Here is a 25461-nt window from a genome sequence, read left to right on the forward strand (position 1 = left end):
TGTACATCGAGAGCCGTGCGACTGTTGCAGTTGTGACCATGTGCACCATGTCACCGAGCTCCTCACACGTGAAACACCACCATCTCACATCCGCACACTTGTGTGTGCATGTGTGTCTGTGTGTGATTAAGTGCGATTGTGTGTGTATGAAAAAGTGTGCGTGTGTGTGCATATGTGCTTCAATAAGTGTGTGTATATGTGCATGAACAAGTGTGTGTATGTGCATAAATGAGTGTGTTTGTGTGTGTGTGTGTGTATATGCACGTGAATAAGTGTGTATGTATGTGTATGAATAAGTGTGTTTGTGCATGTGTGTGAATGTGTGTGCATGTGCGTGAATAAATGTGTGCGTCTATATGTGTGTGTGTGTGTATATATGTGTGTGTATGTGTGTGTGTGTGTGTGTGTGTGTGTGTATATAAATGTGTGCGTCTATGTGTGTCTATGTGTGTATGTGCATGAATAAATGTGTGCATCTATATGTGTGTGTATATATGTGTGTGAGTTTGTGTGTATAAATGTGTCTATATGTGTGTATATGTGTGTGTGTGTGTGTGTGTGTATAAATGTGTGTGTCTATGTGTGTGTGTGTGTGTGTGTGTGTGTGTGTGTGTGTGTGTGTGTGTATAAATGTGTCTATATGTGTGTGTGTGTATATGCGTGTCTATGTGCGTGTGTGTGTGTGTATAAATGTGTCTATATGTGAGTGTGTGTGTGTATGTGCGTGTCTATGTGCGTGTGTGTGTGTGTATAAATGTGTGTCTATGTGCGTGTGTGTGTGTGTATGTGCGTGTGTGTGTATAAATGTGTCTATATGTGTGTGTGTGTGTGTGTGTATATGCGTGTCTATGCGTGTGTGTGTGTATAAATGTGTCTATATGAGTGTGTGTGTGTGTGTGTGTATGTGCGTGTCTATGTGCGTGTGTGTGTATATAAATGTGTCTATATGTGTGTGTGTGTGTGTGTGTGTGTGTGTGTGTGTATGCGTGTCTATATGCGTGTGTGTATAAATGTGTTTATATGTGAGTGTGTGTGTGTATGTATATGCGTGTCTATGTGCGTGTGTATAAATGTGTCTATATGTAGTGTGTGTGTGTGTGTGTGTGTGTATGCGTGTCTATATGCGTGTATAAATGTGTCTATATGTGTGTGTGTGTGTGTATGCGTGTCATGTGCGTGTGTGTATAAATGTGTCTATATGTGAGTGTGTGTGTGTGTATGTGCGTGTCTATATGTGTGTGTGTATAAATGTGTCTATATGTAGTGTGTGTGTGTGTGTGTGTGTGTGTGTGTGTATAAATGTGTCTATATGTGAGTGTGTGTGTGTGTATATGCGTGTGTGTGTATAAATGTGTCTATGTGAGTGTGTGTGTGTGTGTATATGCGTGTATAAATGTGTCTATATGAGTGTGTGTGTGTATGTGTGTGTGTATATGTGTGTGTGTATAAATGTCTATATGTGAGTGTGTGTATATATGCGTGTCTATGTGCGTGTGTGTGTATAAATGTGTCTATATGTGTGTATATGTGTGTGTGTGTGTGTGTGTATAAATGTGTCTATATATGTGTGTGTGTGTGTGTGTGTGTATGTGTGTGTGTGTGTGTGTATAAATGTGTCTATGTGTGTGTGTGTGCGTGTGTGTGTGTGTATAAATGTGTCTATATGTGTGTGTGTGTGTGTGTGTGTGTATAAATGTGTCTATGTGAGTGTGTGTGTGTGTGTGTATGCGTGTCTATGTGTGTGTGTGTGTATAAATGTGTCTATGTGAGTGTGTGTGTGTGTGTGTGCGTGTCTATGTGTGTGTGTGTGTATAAATGTGTCTATATGTGAGTGTGTGTGTGTGTGTGTGTGTGTGTATGTGCGTGTCTATGTGTGTGTATAAATGTGTTTATATGTGAGTGTGTGTGTGTATGTGTCTATGTGCGTGTATAAATGTGTGTGTGTGTATAAATGTGTCTATATGTGAGTGTGTGTGTGTGTGTGTGTATAAATGTGTCTATATGTGAGTGTGTGTGTGTGTATGTGCGTGTTCATGTGCGTGTGTATAAATGTGTGTGTGTGTGTGTGTATGTGCGTGTGTGTGTGTGTATGTGCGTGTCATGTGTGTGTATAAATGTGTCTATATGTGAGTGTGTGTGTGTGTGTATGTGCGTGTGTGTGTATAAATGTGTCTATATGTGAGTGTGTGTGTGTGTGTATGCGTGTCTATATGTGTGTATATGTGAGTGTGTGTGTGTGTGTATGTGCGTGTCTATGTGCGTGTGTGTGTATAAATGTGTCTATATATGTGTGTGTATATGTGCGTGTGTGTGTGTATAAATGTGTCTATATGTGAGTGTGTGTGTATAAATGTGTCTATATGTGAGTGTGTGTGTGTATGCGTGTCTATGTGTGTGTGTATAAATGTGTCTATATGTGAGTGTGTGTGTGTGTATGTGCGTGTCATGTGCGTGTGTGTGTATAAATGTGTCTATATGTGAGTGTGTGTGTGTATGTGCGTGTCATGTGTGTGTGTATAAATGTGTCTATATGTGAGTGTGTGTGTGTGTGTGTGTGTGCGTGTGTGTGTGTGTATAAATGTGTCTATATGTGAGTGTGTGTGTGTGTGTATGTGCGTGTCTATGTGCGTGTGTATAAATGTGTCTATATGTGAGTGTGTGTGTGTGTGTATGTGTCTATGTGCGTGTGTGTGTATAAATGTGTCTATATGTGTGTGTGTGTATGTGCGTGTCTATGTGCATGTGTGTGTGTATATAAATGTGTCTATATGTGAGTGTGTGTGTGTGTGTGTATGTGCGTGTCTATGTGTGTGTGTATAAATGTGTCTATATGTGAGTGTGTGTGTGTGTGTATGCGTGTCATGTGTGTGTGTATAAATGTGTCTATATGTGAGTGTGTGTATATGCGTGTCTATGTGCGTGTGTGTGTGTATAAATGTGTCTATATGTGAGTGTGTGTGTGTGTGTCTATGTGCATGTGTGTGTGTATAAATGTGTCTATATGTGAGTGTGTGTGTGTGTGTGTGTATGTGCGTGTCTATATGCGTGTGTATAAATGTGTCTATATGTGAGTGTGTGTGTGTGTGTATTTGCGTGTCTATGTGCGTGTGTGTGTATAAATGTGTCTATATGTGAGTGTGTGTGTATGTGCGTGTCTATGTGCATGTGTGTGTGTGTATAAATGTGTCTATATGTGAGTGTGTGTGTGTGTATGTGCGTGTCTATGTGTGTGTATAAATGTGTCTATATGTGAGTGTGTGTGTGTGTGTGTATAAATGTGTCTATATGTGAGTGTGTGTGTATGTGCGTGTCATGTGCGTGTGTGTGTGTGTATAAATGTGTCTATATGTGAGTGTGTGTGTGTATGTGCGTGTCTATGTGTGTATAAATGTGTCTATATGTGAGTGTGTGTGTGTGTGTGTGTGTGTGTGTGTGTGTGTATGTGCGTGTCTATGTGCGTGTATAAATGTGTCTATATGTGAGTGTGTGTGTATGTGCGTGTCATGTGCGTGTGTGTATAAATGTGTCTATATGTGAGTGTGTGTGTGTGTGTGTGTATGTGCGTGTCTATGTGCGTGTGTATAAATGTGTCTATATGTGAGTGTGTGTGTGTGCGTGTCTATATGTGAGTGTGTGTATGTGCGTGTGTGTGTGTGTATGTGTCTATATGTGAGTGTGTGTGTGTGTGTGTGTGTGTGTGTGTGTATGTGCGTGTCTATGTGCGTGTGTATAAATGTGTCTATATGTGAGTGTGTGTGTATGTGCGTGTCTATATGTGAGTGTGTGTGTATATGCGTGTCTATATGTGAGTGTGTGTGTATGTGCGTGTGTGTGTGTGTGTGTCTATATGTGAGTGTGTGTGTGTGTGTGTGTGTGTGTGTGTATGTGCGTGTCATGTGTGTGTATAAATGTGTCTATATGTGAGTGTGTGTGTGTATATGCGTGTCTATGTGTGTGTGTGTGTGTGTGTGTATAAATGTGTCTATATGTGAGTGTGTGTGTGTGCGTGTCTATGTGCGTGTGTGTGTATAAATGTGTCTATATGTGAGTGTGTGTGTGTGTGTATATGTGCGTGTCTATGTGCGTGTGTGTGTGTGTATAAATGTGTCTATATGTGTGTGTGTGTGTGTCTTGTCCGTTTTCCCGTAACTGTGTTTGTATTTATAAGAAAATGAAGACAGATTTGTAATGATTTCAGAAGACTGGTTCTCACTCTTCTTTCCAGCCACATATACAACTGTGATGCAAATGTGTGTGTGTGTGTGTGTGTGTGTGTGTGTGTGTGTGTGTGTATTAAATGAATACCACCTGAGGAATTAATCAGAATCAGTGTGTGTGCAGCTGTACCTATATCTATACACCACACACACACACACACACACACACACACACACACACACACACACACACACACACACACACACACAGATTCTGATTCATTCTTCAGTTTTATTATTTGATTCCCACTTTTTTTTTACAGACTGACCAACAGCAAAACACACTGATAGAGAGACAAGTACAAATACAGAGGGACAGAAAAAAGAAAAATGTAAGCAAGAGAGACAAAGATAGACAGAGAGCAAAAGAGATAAACAGATAAAGACAGACCAAGAGAAAAATACACAAATAGATGTACAGTCATGAAAAGAGACAGATAGAGATAAATAGATGTAGAGTGAGACAGAGAGAGACAGAGAGATAAATAGATGTAGAGTGAGACAGAGAGACACAGAGAGATAAATAGATGTAGAGTGAGACAGAGAGACAGAGAGAGATACATAGATGTAGAGTGAGACAGAGAGAGACAGAGAGACAGAGAGACAGAGAGATAAATAGATGTAGAGTGAGACAGAGAAAGACAGAGAGATAAATAGATGTAGAGTGAGACAGAGAGAGACAGAGAGATAAATAGATGTAGAGAGACAGAGACAGAGAGAGATAAATAGATGTAGAGAGAGACAGATAGACAGAGAGATAAATAGATGTAGAGTGAGACAGAGAGACAGAGAGAGATAAATAGATGTAGAGTGAGACAGAGAAAGACAGAGAGATAAATAGATGTAGAGTGAGACAGAGAGACAGAGAGATAAATAGATGTAGAGAGACAGATAGACAGAGAGAGATAAATAGATGTGAGAGAGACAGATAGACAGAGAGAGATAAATAGATGTAGAGTGAGACAGAGACAGAGAGAGATAAATAGATGTAGAGTGAGACAGAGAAAGACAGAGAGAGATAAATAGATGTAGAGTGAGACAGAGAGAGACAGAGAGATAAATAGATGTGAGAGAGACAGATAGACAGAGAGATAAATAGATGTAGAGTGAGACAGAGAGAGACAGAGAGAGAGAGATAAATAGATGTAGAGTGAGACAGAGAGACAGAGAGAGAGAGACAGATAGACAGAGAGAGATAAATAGATGTAGAGTGAGACAGAGAGACAGCGAGAGAGAAGAGAGAGATAAATAGATGTAGAGTGAGACAGAGAGAGAAAGAGAAAGAGAGAGCGGCGAGAGCGATAAATAGATGTAGAGTGAGAGAGACAGAGAGACAGAGAGATAAATAGATGTAGTGAGACAGAGAGAGACAGAGAGAGATAAATAGATGTAGAGTGAGACAGAGAGAGACAGAGAGATAAATAGATGTAGAGAGAGACAGATAGACAGAGAGAGATAAATAGATGTAGAGTGAGAGAGACAGAGAGACAGAGAGAGATAAATAGATGTAGAGTGAGACAGAGAAAGACAGAGAGAGATAAATAGATGTAGAGAGAGACAGAGAGAGAGAGATAAATAGATGTAGAGTGAGACAGAGAGAGAGAGATAAATAGATGTAGAGTGAGACAGAGAGAGACAGAGAGAGAGAGACAGATAGACAGAGAGATAAATAGATGTAGAGGAGACAGAGAGACAGCGAGAGAGAAAGAGAGATAAATAGATGTAGAGTGAGACAGAGAGAGAAAGAAAGCGAGAAAGGAAAGAGAGATAAATAGATGTAGAGTGAGACAGAGAGAGACAGAGAGAAGAGAGAGAGAGATAAATAGATGTAGAGTGAGAGAGAGAGAGAGAGAAAGAGATAAATAGATGTAGCGTGTGGAGACAGAGAGAGAGAGAGAGAAAGAGAGGGATAAATATATGTAGAGTGAGACAGAGAGACAGAGAGCGAGAAAGATAAATAGATGTAGAGTGAGAGAGACAGAGAGAAGAGAGAGAGAGATATAAATAGATGTAGAGTGTGACAGAGAGAGAGAGAAAGAGAGAGAGAGAGCGAGAGAGATAAATAGATGTAGAGTGAGACAGATAGACAGAGAGAGAAGAGAGAGAGAGATAAATAGATGTAGTGAGACAGAGAGAGACAGAGAGAGAGACAGAGAGATAAATAGATGTAGAGTGAGACAGAGTGAGACAGAGAGAGAGACAGAGAGAGATAAATAGATGTAGAGTGAGACAGAGTGAGACAGAGAGAGAGACAGAGAGAGATAAATAGATGTAGAGTGAGACAGACAGGTGTCTCTCTGTCCCCAGGTTATGGTACTGGGTGTACAGGTGTATGTTGTGTGTTGAAGGTCGCTACACTTTACCCACATTACAGTGCACTGACTCCACTGTTCTGAGTTTAGCACAGCCTGCTAGCTCACTCGCTAACTAAACACACACAGCACAGCTGGAAAACACAGAAGTGAAACTGGTGGACTTCTGAGTTCTGACTTACGGAGAAGAGCGAGTGCAGTACAGTCTCACGTGCATTCACATAAAGTCAGGCTTTAATCAGAGAACACACTCCTGCTCCACTCTTCACATGATGGTCTGAAGATCTCAAAGAACAACCTGAGACCGAAAACCAATCAAATCCAAATTCCACTGCCTTACACACACACACACACACACACACACATTTCTGAAACACGTGTGTATTTATGCATGAAGTCTTTCCTCCAGTTCAGTTCCCAAACTGTTACTTTTCGCTGGTTATGGAAAAGAAATTTGTATTTTAATTACGTGAAAATGTACAGGAAGGAATTTCTCTTCATTTTTCTATAGAAAAGGTAAAAGGTGTGTTATATTCGTCACGTACTTTATAGCACAGTGAATTCTTTCTTTACATATCCAAGTCATGTTGGGGGTCAAAGTTCAGGGTCAGCCATGACACAGCACCTCTGAAGCACAAAGGGCTAAGGGCCTTGCTCAGGGGCCCCAAAAATGTCTGCTTGATGATACCGGGGCATAAACCCTCGACCTTCTGATAAATAACCCAGAGTCTTAACGACTGAGCTCCCCGATCTACCTACTATAACTGGACTACAGCAGAGACTACATAAGAATTTAACATTCAGGGCTCAGACACACTCTCCCAGTTTAAGTGCAGATTAAAGACGTATGTTTTTAGCGAGTTATACACATAACACACATCACATCATAACCTTGTGCTCCAGAACATCTGATCACATCACATTATCAACTTGTGCTGTTAATATCATGAACAGCAGCTACGCTAATTCCTCTCCACTGCTTCTCTTTCTCTCCCCATCCCGAGGCTTCCTGAGGTTGCTCCAGCTCCAGTCACCTCCCACCTCATGAAGATTGTGAACCTTTAAAAAAGTAGATGCCCACATCTACTGAACCATCTAGAGACGTACCAGTGCCAAATTGGATCCCACTACATGTGGAGTTTGGACACTGGACCTCTTTGAGTGTAAAGGCTCTGGCATGGAGAAGCTGGTGTGATATTTCCAATGCCCTGTAATTGACCCTGTTAATGTAATGAATGCCTGCTGAATAGTTGTGTATATATATTATGTGAAGCCCGACTGATTGTGTATTTTTATATTTAGGAACCTAAATTTGCTAGTGATTCCACTTCACCTTTAGCTTTGCAAAACTCTCAGTACAGTCACCTGATTCACTGCACACCACACACAAAACACACAGAATGTGCCACAAGTTCAACATCAGGTGGACATCTGTCTCTCCAAGTATCTAGTGGGACCAGATACACCAGCCAGCAATTATACACATCTCTAATGTCTGTGGCAACAAAAAACTTTCTTTCGTCTTCTCCCATCAGAGGGCGCCACAGCGGACCATCTGCATGTTTAATTTGGCACGTTTTTTCGCTGGATGCCCTTCCTAACGCAACCCTCCCCATTTATCCGTGCTTGGGACCGGCACTAAGAGTGGCTGGGGTTGGTTCCCTGACCAGGGATCGAACCCGGGCCGCAGCAGGAGAGCACCGCATCCTAACCACTAGACCACCAACGAAGATGTTGAATTAATTTATAATGCACACATGTAATTCCTGCCCGTGTACATTTTGTATTATTTTCTACTGAACTCTACTTAATATTTTGTATTTTAGTGTTTGTTGATGTACAACGGGTTGGCCAGGGTTCAATCCCCGGTCAGGGAACCGACCCCAGCTATTAGTGTTGCACAATCCAGGTGACTCTCAGTGCCGGTCCCAAGCCTGGATAAATGTGGAGGGTTGTGTTAGGAAGGACATCCAGTGTAAAAACATGTGCCAAATCAAACATGCGGATCATGAATACGGATGATCCGCTGTGGCGCCCCCTAATGGGAGAAGCCGAAAGAAAGTTTTAGTGTTTGTTGGTGTCTATTATACAGCAGGTTATTTTACATAAAACTCTTTGACTTATTCGTTTGTATTTTTATTACAAAATGATCAAAATAAACCATTCACAATTATTTCACAATATCACTGTTTTTTATATTTCTATTTTACAACTAAGAATTATTCTGAAGAAATAATAAAAGCTACAGGAATCTGTAAGTAATGATCACGGCAGGTGGAAACACCGCTTACCTAATATACATTTACACTTCTTGCTCTTATGCTTCTGTTTGGATGCCGAATACACACTACTGTCAGGTGTGTAACGTGTGTGTTTGTGTTCAGGTGTGTAACGTGTGTGTTTGTGTTCAGGTGTGTGTGTGTTCAGGTGTAACGTGTGTTTGTGTTCAGGTGTGTAACGTGTGTTAGTGTTCAGGTGTGTAATGTGGTTGTTCAGGTGTGTAACGGTGTGTTTGTGTTCAGGTGTGTAATGTGGTTGTTCAGGTGTGTAACGTGTGTGTTTGTGTTCAGGTGTGTAACGTGTGTGTTAGTGTTCAGGTGTGTAACGGCGTGTTAGTGTTCAGGTGTGTAACGGGTTGTTCAGGTGTGTAATGTGTGTGTTTGTGTTCAGGTGTGTAATGTGTGTTTGTGTTCAGGTGTGTAACGCGTGTTAGTGTTCAGTGTGTAATGTGTGTAACGTGGTTGTTCAGGTGTGTAATGTGTGTTTGTGTTCAGGTGTGTAATGTGTGTTTGTGTTCAGGTGTGTAACGTGGTTGTTCAGGTGTGTAATGTGTGTGTTTGTGTTCAGGTGTGTAATGTGTGTGTTTGTGTTCAGGTGTAACGTGGTTGTTCAGGTGTAATGTGTGTGTTTGTGTTCAGGTGTGTGTGTTTGTGTTCAGGTGTGTAATGTGTGTAACGTGTGTTTGTGTTCAGGTGTGTAATGTGTGTAACGTGTGTGTTTGTGTTCAGGTGTGTAATGTGTGTGTTTGTGTGTGTGTGTTCAGGTGTGTAATGTGTGTGTTTGTGTTCAGGTATGTAATGTGTGTGTTGTGTTCAGGTGTGTAATGTGTGTGTTCAGGTGTAATGTGTAACGTGCGTTAGTGTTCAGGTATGTAATGTGTGTGTTTGTGTTCAGGTATGTAATGTGTGTTTGTGTTCAGGTGTAATGTGTAACGTATGTTAGTGTTCAGGTGTGTAACGTGGTTGTTCAGGTGTGTAATGTGTGTTTGTGTTCAGGTGTGTAATGTGGTTGTTCAGGTGTAATGTGTGTGTTTGTGTTCAGGTGTAATGTGTGTTTGTGTTCAGGTGTAACGTGGTTGTTCAGGTGTGTAATGTGTGTTTGTGTTCAGGTGTAATGTGTGTTTGTGTTCAGGTGTAACGTGGTTGTTCAGGTGTAATAATGTGTGTTTGTGTTCAGGTGTGTAATGTGTGTTTGTGTTCAGGTGTGTAACGGGTTGTTCAGGTGTAATGTGTGTTTGTGTTCAGGTGTAATGTGTGTTTGTGTTCAGGTGTGTAACGTGCGTGTTAGTGTTCAGGTGTGTAACGTGGTTGTTCAGGTGTAATGTGTGTTTGTGTTCAGGTGTGTAACGCGTGTTAGTGTTCAGGTGTGTAACGTGGTTGTTCAGGTGTGTAACGTGTGTGTTTGTGTTCAGGTGTGTAATGTGTGTGTTTGTGTTCAGGTGTGTAACGGTGTGTTTGTGTTCAGGTGTGTAACGTGGTTGTTCAGGTGTGTAACGTGTGTGTTTGTGTTCAGGTGTGTAACGTGGTTGTTCAGGTGTGTAATGTGTGTTGTGTTCAGGTGTGTAACGTGTGTGTTTGTGTTCAGGTGTGTAACGGTGTGTTTGTGTTCAGTGTGTAATGTGTGTAACGTGTGTGTTAGTGTTCAGGTGTGTAATGTGTGTTTGTGTTCAGGTGTAACGTGTGTTTGTGTTCAGTGTGTAACGTGGTTGTTCAGGTGTGTAACGTGGTTGTTCAGGTGTGTAACGTGTGTGTTTGTGTTCAGGTGTAACGTGGTTGTTCAGGTGTGTAATGTGTGTGTTTGTGTTCAGGTGTGTAATGTGTGTTTGTGTTCAGGTGTAACGTGTGTGTTAGTGTTCAGGTGTGTAACGTGTTGTTCAGGTGTGTAATGTGTGTTTGTGTTCAGGTGTAATGTGTGTTTGTGTTCAGGTGTGTAATGTGTGTGTTGTGTTCAGGTGTGTAATGTGTGTTTGTGTTCAGGTGTGTAATGTGTGTGTTTGTGTTCAGGTGTGTAACGTGGTTGTTCAGGTGTAATGTGTGTTTGTGTTCAGGTGTGTAATGTGTGTGTTTGTGTTCAGGTGTGTAACGGGTTGTTCAGGTGTGTAATGTGTGTGTTTGTGTTCAGGTGTGTAATGTGTGTTTGTGTTCAGGTGTGTAATGTGTAACGTGCGTGTTAGTGTTCAGGTGTGTAATGTGTGTTTGTGTTCAGGTATGTAATGTGTGTGTTTGTGTTCAGGTGTGTAATGTGTAACGTGCGTGTTAGTGTTCAGGTGTGTAACGTGGTTGTTCAGGTGTGTAATGTGTGTGTTTGTGTTCAGGTGTGTAATGTGTTGTTCAGGTGTGTAATGTGTGTTTGTGTTCAGGTGTGTAATGTGTGTGTTTGTGTTCAGGTGTGTAACGTGGTTGTTCAGGTGTGTAATGTGTGTGTTTGTGTTCAGGTGTGTAATGTGTGTTTGTGTTCAGGTGTAACGTGGTTGTTCAGGTGTGTAATGTGTGTGTTTGTGTTCAGGTGTGTAATGTGTGTGTTTGTGTTCAGGTGTAACGTGGTTGTTCAGGTGTGTAATGTGTGTGTTTGTGTTCAGGTGTGTAATGTGTGTGTTTGTGTTCAGGTGTGTAATGTGTGTGTTGTGTTCAGGTGTGTAATGTGTGTTTGTGTTCAGGTGTAACGTGGTTGTTCAGGTGTAATGTGTGTGTTTGTGTTCAGGTGTAATGTGTGTTTGTGTGTGTGTGTTCAGGTGTGTAATGTGTGTTTGTGTTCAGGTATGTAATGTGTGTGTTTGTGTTCAGGTGTAATGTGTGTGTTTGTGTTCAGGTGTGTAACGTGTTAGTGTTCAGGTATGTAATGTGTGTGTTTGTGTTCAGGTATGTAATGTGTGTGTTTGTGTTCAGGTGTGTAATGTGTAACGTGCGTGTTAGTGTTCAGGTGTGTAACGTGGTTGTTCAGGTGTAATGTGTGTTTGTGTTCAGGTGTGTAATGTGGTTGTTCAGGTGTAATGTGTGTGTTGTGTTCAGGTGTGTAATGTGTGTTTGTGTTCAGGTGTAACGTGGTTGTTCAGGTGTAATGTGTGTGTTTGTGTTCAGGTGTGTAATGTGTGTTTGTGTTCAGGTGTAACGTGGTTGTTCAGGTGTGTAATGTGTGTTTGTGTTCAGGTGTGTAATGTGTGTTTGTGTTCAGGTGTGTAACGTGGTTGTTCAGGTGTGTAATGTGTGTTTGTGTTCAGGTGTGTAATGTGTGTGTTTGTGTTCAGGTGTGTAACGGCGTGTTAGTGTTCAGGTGTGTAACGTGGTTGTTCAGGTGTGTAATGTGTGTGTTTGTGTTCAGGTGTGTAACGCGTGTTAGTGTTCAGGTGTGTAACGTGGTTGTTCAGGTGTGTAACGTGTGTTTGTGTTCAGGTGTGTAATGTGTGTTTGTGTTCAGGTGTGTAACGTGTGTGTTTGTGTTCAGGTGTGTAACGTGGTTGTTCAGGTGTGTAACGTGTGTTTGTGTTCAGGTGTGTAACGTGGTTGTTCAGGTGTGTAATGTGTGTTTGTGTTCAGGTGTGTAACGTGTGTGTTTGTGTTCAGGTGTGTAACGTGTGTGTTTGTGTGTGTGTGTGTGTGTGTTATGGTGTTGAGGTGTGGTACCTGTCTGTAGGTACAGATGATGATCTCCCGTAGGTGATGGTGCATAGGCGTCATCGTCTCACTCACTGAATCCAGAGCGATATCAACTTCTCTTTTCATTCTGTGGCCATCAGGGAGGAGTCTAATCAAACGCATCACCACCTACACACACACACACACACACACACACACACACACACACACACACACACACACACACACACAGACAGTGTGATAAGTCAGGTGTGTGGTACAGAGAGCTGCAGCAGGGCAGTGAGTAAACTTTACTGAGAGTTACCTCAAACTCCCCCTTGGTGTATTTAGCATCAGGAACACTGACGATCTCCTCCTCACCAAACTCTGGGAATCCCTACACTCACACACACACACACACACACACACACACACACACGCACGCACACACGCACGCACACACACGCACGCACACGCACGCACGCACACACGCACGCACACACGCACACGCACACGCACACACGCACACGCACACGCACACAAAGCATAAACACTGTGCCTACATTTCACTACACAAACATTTTATTTATTTAATAGGACAAAGAAACAAAACAATTAATTATTTAATAAATCTAAATATAACTACACAAGAGACGAGGAAACTGTGGAGAACTTCAGGCTAAGGTACGGCTGAAGCCACATCGACCAGCACTTCCTAGTCATTTTTAAGTCCCTGGCGAACAAACTGGATGAACTGCACTCAGAGAGGGATTATAAACTTTAACATCGTGGTCTTCTCGAAAACTTCAGTCTAATCTAATAAGGAAAAAAGTCATAACAGCACATATTGGGGATTAGACAAATAAAAAAATATTATTATAATAATTATTATTTAAAATAATTTTGGAGATGTTGAGCTGCTGTGGCGACCCCTGATGGGAGAAGAATCTGAATTCATGAATTTAATGTTAATAATGTAATTGAAAAGTAAATAATCAAATAAATATTTAAATTTGAAGAAATAAATACAGTCGTCCCTCGATTTATCACGGATCAAAGATTGCGGTCCCACTTTATTGCGATTTCAATTTCGCACAATCATTTTGTTTTGCACATGGTCCTGAATTCAGTTCATCATAAGAAATCAGTAGCATTACAAGAAACCCTTAGAGTTCCTCTTATTGATTGGTTTTATCCTCCGATGTCAAAAAAGAGTTGGAGTTAAAGACATACGTCACTAGATTTATCCAATTAAAATAAAGAATGCAGTGACGTGTTTCTATAACTCAGCCTCTTTTATGATGTCATAGGACACTTCGACCAATAAACAAGCAGAGATACTTTGCGTAGGCTACAGTACTGTACCGTACTACACAACTCACTATAAACATGATATTTCTACAAATTCACACTAAATTAATCTCTATATTCTTGAGTGTGGAGGATGATTTATACAGTAAAAAAAGGCATTTTTAGGATGGGATCCAGTTGCCAAGGAAATTAGTTTTTCACTATTACCTGATTATTTACAGAAATATTTTTTTAGAGTGAACCTAGTACCGGTTTTCAAGAATAAGGGACCTGCTGTAGAACGTGCAGACCTGCAGTAACTACAGGGGAATAAAGTTGATCAGTCACACCATGAAGTTATGGGAAAGAGTAGTGGAAGCCAGGCTGAGAGAAGAGGTGACCATCTGTGAGCAGCAGTATGGTTTCATGGCGAGGAAGAGCACCACAGACGCATTATTTGCTTTGAGAATGTTGATGGAGAAGTATAGAGAAGGTCAGAAGGAGGTGCAGTGTGTGTTTGTGGATTTAGAGAAAGCGTACGACAGGGTGGAGAGAGGAGTTGTGGTATTGTATGAGGAAGTCTGGTGTGTCAGAGAAGTATGTGAGGGTGGTGCAGGACATGTATGAGGACAGTGTGACAGCAATGAAGTGTGCAGTAGGAACGACAGACTGGTTCAAGGTGAAGGTTGGACTGCATTAAGGATCGGCTCTGAGCCCTTTCCTGTTTGCAGTGGTGATGGACAAGTTGACAGACGAGGTCAGACAGGAGTCTCCCTGGACTATGATATTTGCGGATGATATTGTGATTTGTGGTGAGAGTAGGGAGCAGGTGGAGAAGAGTCTGGAGAGGTGGAGGTACCCGCTGTAGAGAATGAAAGTCAGTAGGAGTAAGACAGAGTACATGTGTGTGAATGAGAGGGAGGGCAGTGGAGGAGTGCGGTTGCAGGAGAACAGGTGGAGAAGGTGGAGGAGTTCAGGTACCTGGGGTCAACAGTGAAGAGTAATGGAGAGTGTGTTAGAGAAGTGAAGAAAAGAGTGCAGGCAGGGTGGAGTGGGTGGAGAAGAGTGATAGCAGGAGTGATTTGTGATAGAAGAGTATCTGTGAGAGTGAAAGGGAAAGTTTATAGGACTGTGGTGAGACCTGAGATGTTGTATGGATTAGAGACAGTGGCATTGAGTAAAAGACAGGAGGTGGAGCTGGAGGTAGCAGAGCTGAAGATGTTGAGATGTTCGTTGGGAGTGATGACGATGGACAGGATTAGAAATGAGTTTGTTGGAGGGACAGCACTTTTTTTTTGGAGATAAGGTGAGGGAGGTGAGATTGAGATGGTTTGGACATGTGCAGAGGAGGGACATGGGGTATATCAGTAGGAGAATGCTGAGGATGGAGACACCAGGAAGGAGGAAAAGAGGAAGACCAAAGAGGAGGTTTATGGATGTGGTGAGGGAAGACATGCAGGTAGATGGTGTGAAAGAAGCAGATGTGGAAGACAGGGGGGGATGGAGATCTAATAAAAGAAGCCAAAAGAAGATAGTAAAAGAAGTAAACAGAAAAAAAATATTTCCAAGATAAATAAATAAACAGTGTGTTTCTAATCAGCTCTAAAGAAATTAATTGATATATAATTTTTTTTTTTCATATTTGCTAATGATAAGAAGCCGCAGGGGTGTGTGTATATCTTTGTGTGTGTGATTGTACCTTGAAGTGCCAGAGTGTGAGTGTGGCGATGGTCATGGCGGTGGTGCTCCTGCTGCGACCATTCGCACAATTAAACACAAACGCAGCACGACAATCTTCAGCTAACACACTTTTCATCGCCTCCAGCAGTCTGTCAAAGTCCTGCAACACACACACACACACACACACACACACACACACACACACAGGTGTGAGGTTAGTGCAGTACTGCATCCTCCCACTAGGGGTGGTGTTATACTCTGAGTTGTGCAGAAGCAAACAATAATAAACCACTGTAAATTTGTGTGTTTATGTGTGTGTGTGTGTGTGTGTGTGTATATACCTCCTCCCTAGGTGCTGCACACTCAGGCAGAGGGATACGTGCGTACTGCAGACCCTTGTGAGTGTGTTTGCATGAGCTGAAGATTTCCTCCAGAGTCCTGCAGCTTTTAAACATCTTCATCTGCTTTTCCTGCTCCAGAGTCACCTCTAACCACTTCTGAGAACCTAACACCTCCTCCTTTAAAGAGTGCTCCAACTCCTACACACACACACACACACACACACACACACACACACACACACACACACACACACACACACACCCACACACATAGCAGTGAGCATAATGATCCGGAGCAGCAGAAGTAGAGACTCGGCAGTGTTTCTGAAGATCTGTACCTGGATCTCTTGAGCTAAAGCGTTGTACAGGGAGATGTGCTGCTCGAGGTATGTCGGTTCTCGGGGGTAGAACATCTGGCCGTTACACTCTAACACCAGCTCGTCCTGCACACACACCCACAGAACCACAGAGTAGCCCCTTCTCTCATCCGCAAGGTAGGACAGGACCACAGACAGCGCCTGAAAGAATGGACACGTATAAATCGAGAAGCTTCAAGGGGTTTCAGAGAAGTTCATGAGCTTCTTACACAAACACAGAAAGGTTCTGGTCATGTGACCTAATGATGAATCAGCGTGGCCACTCCCTCTACACCAAGCATTTGTTATTAAGAACAATCAGTGTGTACAGTATAGCTAGACAGCATCGGATGGTGGTCTGTAGGATGGTGTTGGAGGTGAAGAAGAAGAGGAGGAGAGTGAAGACTGAAAGAAGAATAAGATGGTGGAAACTGAAGTAGGAAGACTGTAGTGTGAGGTTCAGGAAGAGGTCAGACAGGAGCTCGGTGGTGGTGAAGAGGTGCTGGATGATTGTGGAACTACTGCAGGAGTGATGAGGGAGACAGATAGAAAGGTTCTTGGTGTAACATCTGGAAATAGAAATGAAGACAAGGAGACGTGGTGGTGAAATGAGGAAGTGCAGAAGAGCAGAAGGAGAAAGAGGTTGGAGAAACAGAAGTGGGATCAACAGAGTGATGAGAAAAGTAGGCAGGAGAACAAGGAGATGCAGCAGCAGGTGAAGAGGGATGTGGTGAAAGCCAAGGAAAAGGTATATGAGGAGCTGTAGGAGAAGTTGGACAGTAAGGAAGGAGAAAAGGATTTGTAGCGATTGGCCAGGCAGAGGAACCGAGCTGGGAAGGATGTACTGCAAGTTAGAGCAGTAAAGGATGGAGATGGAAATGTGTTGACTAGTGAGGAGAGTGTGTTGAGAAGATGGAGGGAGGATTTTGAGCAGCTGATGAATGAGGAAAATTAGAGAGAGAGAAGGTTGGATGGTGTGGAGATGGTGAAGCAGGAAGTGGATAGGATTAGTAAGGAGGAAGTGAGAGCAGCGATTAAATTGGTTGGACCAGATGACATACCGGTAGAAGCATGGAGATGTTTAGGAGAGATGGAGTGGAGTTTTTAACCAGGTTGTGGACGGCGAGAAGATACCTGAGGAATGGAGAAGGATTGTGCTGGTACTGATCTTTAAGAATAAGGGAGACGTGCAGACCTGCAGTAACTACAGGGGAATTAAGTTGATCAGTCACACCATGAAGTTATGGGAAAGAGTAGTGGAAGCCAGGCTGAGAGAAGAGGTGACCATCTGTGAGCAACAGTATGGTTTCTTGCACCACAGATGCAGTATTTGCTTTGAGAAAGTTAATGGAGAAGTACAGAGAAGGACAGAAGGAGCTGCATTGTGTGTTTGTGGATTTAGAGAAAGCGTACGACAGGGTGGAGAGAGGAGTTGTGGTATTGTATGAGGAAGTCTGGTGTGTCAGAGAAGTATGTGAGGGTGGTGCAGGACATGTATGAGGACAGTGTGACAGCGGTGAAGTGTGCAGTAGGAACGACAGACTGGTTTAAGGTGGAGGTTGGACTGCATCAAGGATCGGCTTTGAGCCCTTTACTGTTTGCAGTGGTGATGGACAGGTTGAAGGTCAGACAGAAGTCTCTGTGGACTATGATATTTGCGGATGATATTGTGATTTGTGGTGAGAGTAGTGAGCAGGTTGAGAAGATCCTGGAGAGGTGGAGGTACACGCTGGAGAGAAGAGGAATTAAAGTCAGTAGGAGTAAGACAGAGTACATGTGTGTGAATGAGAGGGAGGGCAGTGGAGGGGTGCGGTTGCAGGGAGAAGAGGTGGAGAAGGTGGAGGAGTTCAGGTACCTGGGGTCAACAGTGCAAAGTAATGGAGAATGTGTTAGAGAAGTGAAGAAAAGAGTGCAGGCGGAGTGGAGTGGGTGGAGAAGAGTGATAGCAGGAGTGATTTGTGATAGAAGAGTATCTGTGAGAGTGAAAGGGAAGGTTTATAGGACTGTGGTGAGACCTGAGATGTTGTATGGATTAGAGACAGTGGCATTTAGTAAAAGACAGGAGGTGGAGCTGGAGGTAGCAGAGCTGAAGATGTTGAGATGTTCGTTGGGAGTGACGACGATGGACAGGATTAGAAATGAGTTTATTAGAGGGACAGCGCATGTAGGACGTTTTGGAGACAAGGTGAGGGAGGTGAGATTGAGATGGTTTGGAGATGTGCAGAGGAGGGACATGGGGTATATCAGTAGGAGAATGCTGAGGATGGAGACACCAGGTAGGAGAAAAAAGGAAGACCAAGGAGGAGGTTTATGGATGTGGTGAGGGAAAACATGCAGGTAGTTGGTTTGAAAGAGGCAGATGTAGAGGACAGGGGGGAATGGAGATGGATGATCCACTGTGTGGCGCCCCCTAATGGGAGACGCCTAAAGAAGAAGAAGAAGAAGAATCCTGATAAGATTCTGCTAAATGCTAGCACAAATTAGCACAAAGTTTGTGTGTGTGTGTGTGTGTGTGTGTGTGTGTGTGTGGGTATACATGGTGAAACCAGGTCCATCTCTGTGATTCATTCACACTTCCTGTCAGAATATTACTTCTGAATATAAACTTCCTGAGACTGTGGTTAGGCTCCACCCCAAAGGGTTACAAGAAGTACCTCTGCTGTAGGTTGGGCCATTCCATATATGGGCATCTTGGAAACTCTTCTGAAATTTGCCACCTTCATTTCCTTCAAGGTGAGAAGAACATCTGGAGCCAAGAACTCATCAGCTACCTGCGTAGAGCCTCCAGATTAGCATGTAGTGTGTGAGTGTGTGAGTGTGTGTGTGTGTGTGTGTGTGTGTGTGTGTGTGTGTGAGTGTGAGTGTGTGTGTGTGAGAGCTCTTACCAGAACTCTGGCTCCTCTTGTGATGAGGTCAGCAGGTGCTCTGAGCTCTGATTGGTCGAGGTGGGACAGAAGGCGGTACACCCAGGCATTAGCACACATCCACTGGCTGAAGCTCCGAGAGAAAGCAAGTGAATGCTGTTGCGTTGCCATGGAAATATACAGAGACAAACAAAGAGAGCTGCTACTGGAGGGACGCGAGTGACAGTAATGAGCAGGAAATGACAGAGACCAAGAGAAAATAACAAAGACAAATGAAGGAAAGCTGTGTGTGTGTGTGTGTGTGTGTGTGTGTGTGTGTGTGTGTGTGTGTGTGTGTGTGTGTGTATGTTTGTGTATGTGTTTGTATATATTAATGTTCGTGTGTTTGTGTATTTGTGTGTGTATACCTGTTCATGAAGGTAGGCGTTGAAGAGGATCAGGTAGACGTAAAGTTCCAAACTCTGAATCAACCGCTGCAGGAAATACAGCTTAGTACTGTTTCCCTACAAACACACACACACACACACACACACACACACACACACACACACACACACAGTGGTTATGATTTGGGGGTTAGGAAGTAGAGATTATTGTTTAGGGGTAGTGGTTATAGTTTAGGGGTAAGGGGGTAGTGGTTATGGTTTAGGGGTAAGGGGTTATGGTTATGGTTTGGGGTTAGGGGTAGTGGTTATGGTTTAGGGATAGGGTGTAGTGATTATGGTTTGGGGTTAGGGGTAGTGGTTATGGTTTGGGGGTTAGTGGTTATGGTTTGGGGATTAGAGGGTAGTGGTTAAGGTTTGGGGTTAGGGTAGAGGTTATGGTTTGGGGGTAAGGGGTAGTGGTAATAGCTTAGGGGTTAGTGGTTATGGTTTGGGGTTAGGGGTAGTGGTTATGGTTTGTGGGTTGGGGTAGTGGTTATAATTTAGGGGTTGGGGGTAGGGGTTATGGTTTGGGGGTTGACAGTAGTGGTTACAGTTTGTTGGGGTTATGGATTATGGTAAAGGGGTTAAAGGTTATCTGACCTGGGTCTGGTAATCCTCTGCAATGGCATCCAGCTTCTTCTTGTTCTCGTAAATTGCGTCTTTAACGTTGTGCATTTCAGAACAAAGAGCAACAATTCGATCCACCTGAACATACAACAACATCATTATATAATCACTTATTATAGTGTTTTCTTTTGAGTGTTCAACATAAACGCACACATGTGTATGTGCACTACAGCATTCTACATTGTACATTGTTAAAGTCTAACCCTACAGCATTCTACATCCTACAATAATCTAGTGTAACACAACAACACCCTACAGTTAGTGTAACAATACAGCATTCTTCATCCTACACTGTTACAGTGTAACATTTCAGTGTTTTAAATCCTACACTGTTACAGTGTAACATTTCAGTGTTTTAAATCCTACACTGTTACAGTGTAACATTTCAGTATTTTAAATCCTACACTGTTACAGTGTAACATTTCAGTGTTTTAAATCCTACACTGTTACAGTGTAACATTTCAGTGTTTTAAATCCTACACTGTTACAGTGTAACACTTCAGTGTTTTAAATCCTACACTGTTACAGTGTAACACTCCAGTGTTTTAAATCCTACACTGTTACAGTGTAACACTCCAGTGTTTTAAATCCTACACTGTTACAGTGTAACACTCCAGTGTTTTAAATCCTACACTGTCACAGTGTAACACTCCAGTGTTTTAAATCCTACACTGTTACAGTGTAACACTCCAGTGTTTTAAATCCTACACTGTTACAGTGTAACACTCCAGTGTTTTAAATCCTACACTGTTACAGTGTAACACTCCAGTGTTTTAAATCCTACACTGTTACAGTGTAACACTCCAGTGTTTTAAATCCTACACTGTTACAGTGTAACACTCCAGTGTTTTAAATCCTACACTGTTACAGTGTAACACTGTGCACACAATAATAAAAGATGAATTTTGACCTCGTCTACAACTTGTTGACCTTCAGGCAGTTTACTGATAAGTGTCTCGATAACCCGGAAATGAACTTCAGGGGTTGATTCTTCTTCATCACTGTACCAGAAAACATGGAAGCATTATTATAATTATTATTTTTATTATTATTAGTTGTTGATAATAATATTACATTCAGAAACACTGAATATTCACAGGTATGAAACAAGTTTATTTTTACTGACAACATAATTAAACTGGTTTATTAACAATAAACAAAAAATTAAATGTATTAATAATAAAAATGCTATAAATTAAAATAAAAATGTATAAATTAATTAAGAAATGAATACATTTATTTTATTTATTAAAATAAACATTTATAATTACTTTTTTTTTACAATATATTTTCCTGGTCACATGACTAAGATAAAAGTGTTATGTTTTATTATTATATAAATACTGCAGAGTTTATAATCTACAGTGCTACTGTTATAATAATATGAAGAGTCTTACGGTATCGACGGTGAAGTTTGTGTATTCCCCATCACTCTCTCCATCACCAGGGCCCCTAGGATCATGGCCATGTTGGTACGACCCACACCGACCTGACAGCTGAACAGCAGAGTGGGCGGAGCACTGGCCCCGCCCCCTCTTACACGCAGAGATGGGGTCTCCTACAGACACATACAGGGAACTGGAATGGTAAAAACACTCCTGTCCTGGTGATGGAGTATTGAGTGCTTAGACCAATGAAACGAGTGTACAGAACTAACCCTTAAGATGTTTACAAAGGCATCAAAGTGCTCCTCCAATGGAGCGCCCTCTACTGGCAGAGGCAGACGGTGATACCTGCAGGACAACCACACCATCACAATCAACAAATAACAAACATTTCATTTGTACAGTTTAGAAAGAAGATTAAAATAATGACTACCCAAAATACACAGATGTGTGCAGTTTGCCCATGTAGCTTTATTATTTTTAATTGCAGTGTGTGATGTTTGTGTGGATTGTACAGTCACACCAGTAGAGGGTGCTCTCTCTTTCTCTGACGGTTTCTTTGTCATGTCCTACCCTTAACTAAAAAGAACAAATTTATACAAAAGACATGTAGAGAATGTGACAAAAACTCTGACAAAAAATATAAAGAATAATATGAAGTAGTGTTGCATTTACACTTTAGTGCCTGGACCCCAGCAATCGCTGCTCAAAGAAGTATGTTTATTAATGATCTTATTGTTATTGTGCTGGATTGTGTTCTAATAATAAACCAACACACAAGGTGATATGTGAGTGTATTACAGTGTGTGTGGGTGAGTGTGTGTGTATGTGTGTCAGTGTCTGTGTATTACAGTGTGTAATACTCTGTATGATATATGTGTGTATATATATGTGTGTGTATTACAGTGTGAAATATTGTGTTTGTGTGTATGTGTGTGTACTACAGTGTGTAATAGTTAGTGTTTAATTATGTGTATGTGAATGTGTATGTGTGCATTACAGTGTGTAATAGTGTGCGTATGTATGTGTGTGTATTACAGTGCGTGATAGTGTGTATGTGAATGTGTGTGTGTGTATTACAGTGTGTAATAGTATGTTTGTAATAGTGTGTATGTTTGTGTGTGTGTGTGTGTGTGTATTACAGTGTGTAATAGTATGTTTGTTATAGTGTATGTTTGTGTGTGTGTGTGTATTACAGTGTGTGTTAGTGTATATGTGTATGTGTGTGTTGCAGTGTGTATGTAGTGTATTAGTGTATGTGTGTTAGAGTGTGTCATAGCGGGGTGTGTGTGTGTTTTACAGTGTGTAACTGTGTGTGTGTGTGTGTGTGTGTGTCTGTGTGTATTACAGTGTGCAACTGTATGTGTATTACAGTGTGTATTAATGTATATATATGTGTGTGTGTGTGTGTTGCAGTATGTATGTAGTGTATTTATGTATGTGTGTATTAGAGTGTGTCATAGCGGGTATGTGTGTGTGTGTGTGTGTGTTACAGTGTGTAATAGGGTATATGTGTGTTTTTGTACATGTGTACGTTTGTGTTACAGTGTGTAATAGTGGGTATGTAAGTGTGTTAGTGTAAAACCCAGTCATTAATGTTACACAGGTCAGTGTGGGTCTCGAGCCCAGATAAATGTGGAGGTTTGTGTTATGAAGGACATCCAGTGTAAAACATGTGCCACATCTAATATGCAGATCAGGAATCAGAATTTCATAGTGGATCAGTCGAGACCCAAGAGGAGGAAGACGTCTACAGAGAGACAGCAGGGAAAGGAGAAGTGGAGGTTCGTTTTAAGTAGAAGGAGATCACAGGGTGGCGTATAAGAGTGGAGGAAGGTGCACACAGGTGGACTATGTTCTATGTAGGAGATGCAACCTGAAGGAGATTGGAGACTGTAAGGTGTTGGTGGGGGACAGTGTAGCTAGACAGCATCAGATGGTGGTCTGTAGGATGGTTTTGGAGGTGAAGAAGAAGAGGAGGAGAGTGAAGACTGAAAGAAGAATAAGATGGTGGAAACTGAAGGAGGAAGACTGTAGTGTGAGGTTCAGGGAAGAGGTCAGACAGGAGCTCGGTGGTGGTGAAGAAGTGCTGGATGATTGTGGAACTACTGCAGAAGTGATGAGGGAGACAGTTAGAAAGGTTCTTGGTGTAACATCTGGAAATAGAAAGGAAGACAAAGAGACGTGGTGGAATGAGGAAGTGCAGGAGAGCAGAAGGAGAAAGAGGTTGAAGAACAGAATTGGGATCGATGTGAAGCAGGAAGTGGATAGGATTAGTAAGGAGGAAGTGAGAGCAGCGATTAAGAGGATGAAGAGTGGAAAGTCGGTTGGACCAGATGACATACCGGTAGAAGCGTAGAGATGTTTAGGAGAGATGCAGTGGAGTTTTTAACTAGATTGTTTAACAGGATTTTGGAAGGTGAGAAGATGCCTGAGAAATGGAGTGGTGAGGGAAGACATGCAGTTACTTGGTTTGAAAGAGGCAGGTGTAGAGGACATGGGGGTATGGAGACAGATGATCAGCTGTGGTGTCCCCTAATGGGAGCACCCGAAAGAAGATGATGTGTGTTAGTGTATATTACAGTGTGTATTACAGTGTGTAATAGTGGGTAAGTGTGCTAGTGTCTCTGTGTATGTGTGTGTGTTACGGTGTATAATAGTGTTTATTGGGGTGTCACAAGGCTCAGTTCTAGGACCCCTGCTATTGCTTCACAATATACATGCTTCCCTTAGGAAATATCATTAGAAGGCATGGAATGAGCTTCCACTGTTATGCTGATGATACCCAGCTATATATCTCATCTAAACCAGGCGATACGCTCTATTAGCTCGGATAACTGAGTGTGTTAAAGAATTAAAAGACTGGACGACTCATAACTTTCTACTATTAAATTCTGATAAGATGGAGATTTTGCTCATCGGCCCAAAAACTAGTACACAGAAGCTCCAGCATCTCAACCTGCATTTAGACGGATGTTCTGTAACCACTAGTTCATCAGTAAAAGACCTGGGAGTTATTTTAGAGCAACTTATCTTTTAATAATCACATCAACCAAGTTACAAAAACAGCCTTCTTTCACCTTAGAAATATTTCTAAGCTAAGAAACATGTTGTCTATATCTGATGCAGAGAAGCTCGTCCATGCGTTCATGACCTCCAGAATAGACTACTGTAATGCGTTACTAGGTGGATGTCCTGCGTCATTAATAAACAAGCTTCAGTTAGTTCAGAATGCAGCAGCCTATACACACAGTATATGTGTGTGCGTGTGTGTGTTACATTGTGTAGTAGTGTGTATATGTGAGTCTGTATTTATTACAGTGCGTAACAGTGTGTATGTATGTATGTATGTATGTGTGTGTGTATAGTGGTGCGTGTGTGTGCTACATTGTCTAGTAGTGTGTATCTATTACGGTGTGTAATAGTGTGTATATAGATGTTTGTATATCGATTTGTGTGTGTGTGTAAAATAGTGTGTATAGTAAAGTGTGTGCGTGCTACATTGTCTAGTAGTGTGTATGTATTACGGTGTGTAATAGTGTGTATATGGATGTGTGTATATCGATATATGTGTGTGTGTGTGTGTGTGGTACAGTGTGTATATGGGAGTGTGTGTGTGTGTTACAGCAGCGGTCCCCAACCTTTTTTGTGCCACGGACCGGATTAATGTGGGACAGTATTTTCACGGACCGGTCTTTATTTAATGTGTGGAGGATAAATACAACAAAATAAAATAATACGAGCATAAAAACTGGTGTTTTATAAATCTAATAATAAACGTGAATCACTGTGTTGATTTTTGTTCATTTTGCTCTCTTGGGGGTTTGAATTTAACAGTAATGTATTATGTGTTAGTGACCGGAGCTCCTTTAAGAAGGTAGTGGATGGAGGTAAGTCATGTGACCGAGCTCCTTTAAGAAGGTAGTGGATGGAGGTAAGTCATGTGACCGAGCTCCTTTAAGAAGGTAGTGGATGGAGGTAAGTCATGTGACTGGAGCTCCTTTAAGAAGGTAGTGGATGGAGGTAAGTCATGTGACCGGAGCTCCTTTAAGAAGGTAGTGGATGGAGGTAAGTCGTGTGACCGGAGCTCCTTTAAGAAGGTAGTGGATGGA

General features: G+C 42.0%; 1 protein-coding gene across 8 annotated transcripts in view; it reads right to left on the reverse strand.

Annotated features, from left to right (window-relative positions):
• The window catches only part of pald1a (phosphatase domain containing paladin 1a), a 76827-nt gene that overhangs the window by 11245 nt on the left and 40121 nt on the right, over positions 1 to 25461 (reverse strand). For all 8 annotated transcript variants that reach the window (XM_046853104.1, XM_046853100.1, XM_046853097.1 and 5 more), the window contains 12 exons: positions 21622 to 21697; positions 21362 to 21522; positions 20875 to 20965; positions 19938 to 20042; positions 19320 to 19415; positions 18934 to 19068; positions 18703 to 18819; positions 16031 to 16210; positions 15693 to 15890; positions 15371 to 15511; positions 12707 to 12778; positions 12430 to 12570 (listed from right to left, as the gene is read on the reverse strand). In XM_046853104.1, coding sequence (XP_046709060.1) covers positions 12430 to 12570; positions 12707 to 12778; positions 15371 to 15511; positions 15693 to 15890; positions 16031 to 16210; positions 18703 to 18819; positions 18934 to 19068; positions 19320 to 19415; positions 19938 to 20042; positions 20875 to 20965; positions 21362 to 21522; positions 21622 to 21697 — 1513 coding nt within the window. The remainder of the gene's footprint in view (positions 1 to 12429; positions 12571 to 12706; positions 12779 to 15370; positions 15512 to 15692; positions 15891 to 16030; positions 16211 to 18702; positions 18820 to 18933; positions 19069 to 19319; positions 19416 to 19937; positions 20043 to 20874; positions 20966 to 21361; positions 21523 to 21621; positions 21698 to 25461) is intronic.

The sequence above is a fragment of the Silurus meridionalis genome, chromosome 7 (assembly GCF_014805685.1).
Source record: "Silurus meridionalis isolate SWU-2019-XX chromosome 7, ASM1480568v1, whole genome shotgun sequence".
NCBI classification, from domain to species: Eukaryota; Metazoa; Chordata; class Actinopteri; order Siluriformes; family Siluridae; genus Silurus; species Silurus meridionalis.